This window comes from Halichoeres trimaculatus, unplaced genomic scaffold (assembly GCF_033239565.1).
Source record: "Halichoeres trimaculatus isolate MK-OKI-2021-1 unplaced genomic scaffold, fHalTri1.1 fHalTri1_scaffold_20, whole genome shotgun sequence".
NCBI classification, from domain to species: domain Eukaryota; kingdom Metazoa; phylum Chordata; class Actinopteri; order Labriformes; family Labridae; genus Halichoeres; species Halichoeres trimaculatus.
In genome coordinates this window covers 20,689,423-20,697,044 of record NW_027437198.1, presented here as the reverse complement: position 1 = coordinate 20,697,044, position 7,622 = coordinate 20,689,423, and the positions used below count along the sequence as shown (strand labels likewise).

At 42.3% G+C, this 7,622-nt stretch overlaps 1 protein-coding gene across 1 annotated transcript; it reads right to left on the bottom strand.

Moving 5' to 3' along the window:
- Positions 1-3,127: 3,127 nt before the first annotated feature.
- On the bottom strand, positions 3,128-7,522 carry LOC141810027 (somatostatin receptor type 2-like). The gene is made up of 2 exons (XM_074697321.1): positions 6,956-7,522; positions 3,128-4,797 (listed from the first exon to the last, which is right to left on the bottom strand). The coding sequence occupies exon 2, from the start codon at positions 4,748-4,750 to the stop codon at positions 3,638-3,640; it is 1,113 nt and encodes a 370-aa protein (XP_074553422.1). The 5' UTR covers positions 4,751-4,797; positions 6,956-7,522; the 3' UTR covers positions 3,128-3,637.
- Between the last annotated feature and the right edge of the window lie 100 nt (positions 7,523-7,622).

Here is a 7,622-nt window from a genome sequence, read left to right as displayed (position 1 = left end):
ATCAAGGAGCTGGGATGCGCTACATTTAACATATGTACATATTAATACCAGTATTGACTCATTTTCCCTCAAACTGTCCGATCAATGAGGCACACGCTGAATCCACTGCACATTAATCATAATCTTGACACAGGCTTTGGTGCGTACGAGGGAGCCTGCACACGTAACGGTTACGCTAAGATAGTAATCAGACCATGAACGACAGACAGGGGAGTCACAGGTCGGACTCCAGGAGCAGCAGGATGGAGACGATAAAAGGAACACTGACACCTCTTGAGGATAAGTGTTCTAGCCCTTCACAAATTCACGTCACTGAGACACCTGTAGATACACTCGAGACGTGGCTTCCGACAGGCCACAGAGCATAAGAGGAGGATCGGTTGGAATACAAAGTGTTTGAAAATGTCTTAGAGGTAGGGCAGGAGGGAAAAGCTAAGACCCCTTGGAGAGAAACAGAAGAAACAGGTCTAGAAAGACTGAGACACTTACAAATCCAAGTAAGAAAAAAAATCTACTTCATGACAGAAAAAGTACTGAGATCTATCATAAATAGCTACTTTTGGGATCTCCTTTTTATAAGTCTGCCCAAATAGGTCAGTCAGCAGGTTGCCTGGGACCTGTGAGAAAGGAGAGGGGGAAACGGTGCTAAAAAAATGATTCACCAAATGCTATCTGAGCTGTTTTATATGCTCTCAGATGCCACAAAAAACACGACGCTGAGCCACATCTCACCATTCATGATGAATTATTCAGATTCATGCAGCCTGGCGCACGAAGCGGCATCTGTAACAACTGCAAACAATAACAGGAACATTGCTACATGTTGTACATAAATCATTACGCCTATGTCATGACAGAGACATTACTTTACATCATAATACATAAGACCCAGTACATTATAGCAGCACTTTGGTTAAAGTCCGCCTGGCTTTCTCACCGAGCCAGTACTCTTAATCGAATGTAAATTATGCATGTGGCTTTATTGAACCCAGGATGCTTATTAAACACTGTTTGTCACATCCGATGTGATTCTATCGCATGTAGAAGTGGTTGCACATTAAATCAGACTACAGAACCCAAGAACTAATGGAATTGGTTAGTCAAATTCAGTGTTGGAAAAATCATTAAATATTCACAAGAATGAGTGTTTCAAGATGAAATGACATTAAATATAAAACAGACTCTTGGTTATTTACAGTCAAACCCCTCTTCTGTGAAAATATCATGAATACAAGACAAAAGGAGTAACACTGGAATAACAGAGTCAGAACAGCATGTGAACACAGTCTTAGTTGATTCGACAAGTCCGAGAGATCTCGACATATCTTCTGCTGTAAACTATGTGTATGCTCTCCAGGGGAGATTTCATGTCACCACATTGACCCATGACGAGTGGGTGTAAGTGTCTGCTCTACGTCACCCTGGAGTCAACACACAGAGAGCAAACAGTCGAACAGAGATCCCCTGTATTTACAGTGCACAGCCCAAAGTTTGAGCCCCTGGTAATGCTTTTATGGGTTTGTTTACTGCACAGATCCAGCACGATGTGAGAGAAGGAGGCTGTGTTTCCATCATTTTATGCTCCACATCTGCCGGTTTCTGTCCGCCTTTACATTTGATCTGGGGCGAGGTTGTTCAGGGTTCAAACCACAGACTATTAAATATGGATGTGGTCTCTGCGAAGTCACCCGAATGAAGCAATCTGCAGATGCAGCCACATTAGGGGCTGAGCTGCGTCCCTGATTGGACAATCAGACGACCCTTAAACCTTCTAGAAAAAAATTCACCTCCTCGTAGAGTGTGTGCTGATAGCAAAATTAGCATTTCAGACCCAAGTAGTTTTCAAACCAGGCTGTAAATATGCTTTTGAATGCTGTATAAGTCTGTGGTGTGTATGTGGTTTCCAGTATTTCTGCAGTCAGCCTCATGCGGATCTGATGAGCAGCAACTTTTAACACTTTAAGATTTTCCTGAATTCCCTTTAGCATCCAGACTTTATTTGGCTACAGAGGCTCAACCGATCCAGGGGTGGCACAATTTCTGTGTGCACACAAAATCAAGTTAATCGCATTATTTTACCCCCCAGAGAAAAAAAAGATCATATCAAATCTGACTACTTAGACTGAAGTATCTAAAATATGTTATATTCAGAGTTGGGTATATAACTACAAGTAACGAACGTTACAAGTAGTGAAATTACTTTTGATAGGAACGAGTAGTGTAACAGCACTACTCCTCCTTGATTAGTAGTTAAACTAGAGTTACAAATGAAACGCCACAATAGTTACTTTTACAATGACTGCAAATAGAGCAACCAAAATATTACTATTTAAGCGGAGTTCTTTTTATTACCACCAGTAGATTGAACGGTGGCCATACGAGGTCAGGGCTGATGGAACTGTCACAGTAAAATTGGCTGCTTTATATAAATCTGTGCCCCACTGACAACACTGCACTCCCACCCACTGTAAATGCCCCTTTTAAAGGATAAGTTCGGTTTATACAGATTTTACATTGTTTATAGAATGAAGTAGAACAAAATACTCACCCAGAAGGTTTTCCTGATCCAAGCAGTGCTTCGGGAGATATTTAGATCCAAAATCGTGCAGCGGACGTCCGTATAATGGGATCCATCGGGGCATATAGAGCCGCTCCTAAAACTGCATTAATCATCCAAAAACTCATGTTTTTCATCATGGTCCGCTCCGAGTCAGTCCTTTGCTGCAGTCTGTGTCACTCCAGACAGCGCTGTGTGGCTGTACTGACCTCTCAGCTGACGCAGACTTTGCTTACGTTTGTCCCTCAAAGAAAGGAGTCAGCTCTCCAGAGAGTACTGCTGGAGAGCTGACTCCTTTCTTTGAGGGACAAGTGTTTGGACGATTAATGCAGTTTTAGGAGCGGCGCTGTCTATGCCCCGATGGATCCCATTATATCGACGTCCGCTGCACAATTTTGGATCTAAATATCTCCCGAAGCACTGCTTGGATCAGGAAAGCCTTCTGGGTGAGTATTTTGTTCTACTTCATTCTATAAACAATGTAAAAGCTGTATAAACCGAAATTATCCTTTAAAAGGGGCATTTACAGTGGGAGGGAGTGCAGTGTTGTCAGTGGGGCACAGATTGATATAAGGCAACCAATTATACTGTGACAGTTCATATGCACATTATTTGGATTTTGTAGAACAGAAGGAGAAGAGCGTGACCGTAAAATGCAAGTTATGCCCAGGAAATAAGAGGCTGAATACTGCATGGAACACAACCGCGAATCTCTTGAAGCATATAAAGATGTATCAGGGGGATAAAGTAGTGTAACGAGTAGTGTAACTTTTCTATTTCCATGGAGTAATCAAGTAGTGTAAGGCACTACTTTTTTCAATAGTAACGAGTAACGGGTAACTCTTTACTTTTTTGAGTAACGGACCCCAACTCTGGTTATATTACTACTCACTTATGCATGTGCTATCCTGGAATAACATCAGTCATACCTCTAACCAGCTAAATTGGCAGTGTATGGTTTTTGGATGGCACCTGGGATAGCGGATCAGTTTTCAGAGGGGCCCATGCCACCCTAACCCCCCCCTCTAGACTTGCCCCTGGTGTCAGAGACATTCATTTGTGACTCCTGTCATCGTCCTCTCAGATGCTGGTCTGCAGGTCTCCATTCAGCAGAGTGCTCTGAGTCTCCGTAGGGTCATTTATCATCCGAGACTTATCCTGCCGGCTGTCACTGCGCTCCACCTCATCCAGCCCACCCACTTTCTTAAGACACAGAACATTCTGGAAACTCTTCTTGAAGTTCTCTGACAGGAAAGCGTAGAGGATGGGGTTGGCACAGCTGTTGGCGTACCCAAGCACTACCACGAAAGCAAAGGTGCTCCTCAGGATGGGCGTGGTGCTGATGGTTCCTGTTACGGAAGTGACGTTGAAGACGTAGAAAGGCAGCCAGCAGAAGACGAATACGGCCACGACAATGGACACCATCCTGGTCACCTTCCTCTCTGAGCGTTTCCTCTTGGAGGAGCCGACGCGGATGCCCGAGGACTTCACCTTGATGATGATGAACAGGTAGCACAGGCAGATGACCATGAGAGGCAGGAAGAAGCCCAGGATGAAGGTGTAGAACATGAAGGCTGTGTAGTACGCCTCCTGAGGCTCTGGCCAAACGATGGTGCAGAAGCACCCGTCGTGTTTGGTGATGAGGCCGCTGTAGATAACAATGGGGAGATTGACCATCAGCGAAACGCCCCACACTGCCAAGTTAATCGTCTTTGCCATGCGAGGCTTACGCCATTTAGTGGACTTAATGGGATGCACCACAGCCAGATAGCGGTCTATGCTCATCACCATCAGGCAGAAGATGGATGTGAACTGGTTCAGGGAGTCAACAGTCATCACCACCCTGCAGAGCACGGGACCAAACGGCCAGTGGACCAACGCCAACTGGATGGCGATGAACGGCAGGCCCAGCATGAAGAGCACATCCGCCACGGCCAGGTTGAGGATGTAGATGTTAGTGACTGTTTTCATCTTGGCGTAGCGCAGGATGACATAGATGACCAGAGTGTTTCCACACAGCCCCACGGCGCAAACGAGGAAGTACAAGCATGTGATGACCACCGTGCTTGTTTGATTAAAGGTGTGATCCGTGTAGTTCCCGTGGAGGTCGGACTCATTGCCTTGAAAGAAGCTGTCGTACAGGAGGTGCTCTGTCAGATTTGGAGGGGATGACGGGAAGATCCAGGAGTCCATGATGCCTCACTGACTCTCACTGACTCTCATGGATTATGACAAGTCACCTGCGCAGAAGAAGAAATCAATACGTGAAGTACTCTGAAAATGCATCTCCTTATAATAACTGATAACAGATTCATTTTCTAACCCTGACAGACACAGAGGAGAAATAAAATCCCTCTTGAGATGTGAAAGTGGGATCTGCAGCCATCCTCTTCATCTGTTATTGAGTGTAACCTCTCTTCCTGTCTCCATATAGACCTTTTAGCTGACGAATGTAAGTCTGCTGAAGCAATTGATCTGAATTTGACAAATGGCTACACTGAGCGCATGACTGATGAAACAAGCTCGGAGGTTTTTAAACCCATGCTTGAAGCTGAAATCCTTAAATTTCAGAGAAAAACCAAACAGCTAATTCTTTCTTTAGTCTGATTCAAAACGGAAACGTCCTCCTTCTAATCACCCCTGAGGCTAAAGTACACCTGAGGGAAATTTCCATCTCAATCCTCCGTCTTGGGACCAGGCTTGATTGATAGTGAGTGTACATAAGAACACCTCAGGCAGTGCTCCCTACTGGAGGCCAGATTTGTGCTCGTGTGTTTATTTGTGCAGGCACTGCCACCGAGGGAAATCACTCAGATCACCCTCCAGTCATAAGCTCTCCCAGGGGGAAACGCTTGCCCTTCACATGTTGCTAAATGATTAGCTGCTCTGCATTCTCTGCTGACACTTTTTTTTTTCAATTTATTAGGGGGTGGGCATGGATGTAAATTAATCCCTGTCTGAGTAATTGAATGAGGGGGAATCACTGTACTGCTCATAGCCTTGCCACTGGGAGATTGAAGTGCTTGTCACTGCTGGTGCACAGGAGGCAAAAAAAAACCCAGCGTGGCAACTTAGTTTGGTGCCAGGAGGCTTTAATTTGCTGGATTATCATGTTGACCATGGAAACAGGGCAGGATGGACACTGCCTAGAGTTTTGTTCTGTTTTTCATTGATTTATCTATTTATTCTAGGGTGAGCAGTGATCAAAATAAATAAACAAATAAAATAAATGAATAAACAAACAAACAAATAAATACTATAAACAATAGTATAATAAATACATAAATAAATTAGCATATAAAACATAAATAACTACAATAAAATGAAAAATAAATAAGACAAATAAATACAATAAAAAAATAAATAGAATAAAATAAAAATAAATAAGATAAATACAATAAATAAATTAACATATAAATAAATGAATAGAATAAAATAAAAAATAAGATAAATAATTACAATAAGATAAAAAATAAACAAGATAAATAAATACAATAAAATAAAATAAATGAATAAAATTAAATAAAATTAAGTTTAGCAAAAAATAAAATAAAATAAAATAAAATAATTAAAAATCATATCATCTGTATCAATAAATGTGCGTCACCTGAGCCAGGAGCATGGGCAGTACATGTTAAGGCTGGCAACCTGCTGCTTTGCATACACCAGCAAGGAAATGATAATCCATTATACTGACAGACATCATCTACATCCAGTGGCTTTGTTGAGTTAAATCACTTTTATCTGCAGAAATAAACATCATTTTGTATCATTTATGAAATTCACATTATTTTTAAAAATACCTAATTCAGCCAAAGCAAGCAACAAGTGTTTTTTTTTTTTTTTTAAAGATAGCCCAGACCAGTTTAAACACTCTAAAACATGCAGTTTGCCAGAGGAGCATCTGAAGAAATAACTGTTTAGTTAAGATGGATCCTCTGTTTAATTAAATTCACTCTGACTTCTTCTGTAATTACCTCAAAGGTACGGATTAACAGCTGAATATCTGAATAAATTATCTCTTGCTGGTAGTCAATCATTCAAATCCACCCTGTAGGGGATAAAATGACGAAAAAAGCCAGGTCAGGAATGACATTAACTAACTCTACAGACTTAGGAGAGGGTGACATCCCAGAATATAAACATGCAAGAACAAGGATGTTAAGAATATTTCAGGACACTGCCATGCTTGGAAAAATGACACACCACAGTTGGTGCTGGAGCAAATCCTACTGAAAATGACGCACATGGTCATTTTGGCAGTTTAGCTGAACTTCGTTGGAATAGAGAAATCGAAGTATGCAATCTTTGTACATGCATGTGTTTCATTTCATCAAACCTCTAGAAATCAGCTTGCGTCTTACAGATGCAACTATTCTTAAAGATAAATATGCTCACCCGATGAAAGCACTCGTCTTTTGGCCATCTTCATCCTCGGATATTCCTCAAGTTTTCCTCTCCAGCATTGCAGTGAAAATCCCGGGATGCATTCACCTCGACAAACGAGAAGAAACTGACAGAAAAGGTCGGACCTCTATCCCCACACTCGCTTTTTTTTTTTTTTTTTTTTTGACTGGGCACTGAGCTGCGTTGCGCTCCTGGTGCTATGCGCGCAGTAACTGACCCAGCAGGAGAGCGCGGAGATGTTGAAGGGCGCACATTGAGCGGCGACGAGGAGGTGCGGAGGAGTCTTACCCCTGAAAGATGGAGAGGCTGTATGTCCTCTGAAACAGATATCCGATACCGCATACAGATGGGGCTAGGCAGCGATCTGATCACGACAAAACTCAGTGATGCGTGGAGAGAAAAGCCGTGCTGCACTCACTGAAAACGTTGGTGAGGTGAAAAGAAAACAGACTACAAGATTCTGACACAAATTCAAACAGTTATATCTAAATCCAAAACACAGAAAACCATCGAGGGACGTCAGAAAGGCTTCAGGGGGTAGAAACTTAGTCCTGTTTTTCTTAAGGTGACGCTGATAGACTGATTTAATGTTTGGAAAAGATGCAGAACTTTATCTGACGCAAATATTTACGTAATAAAAAAGTTCTTCAGACAGAAC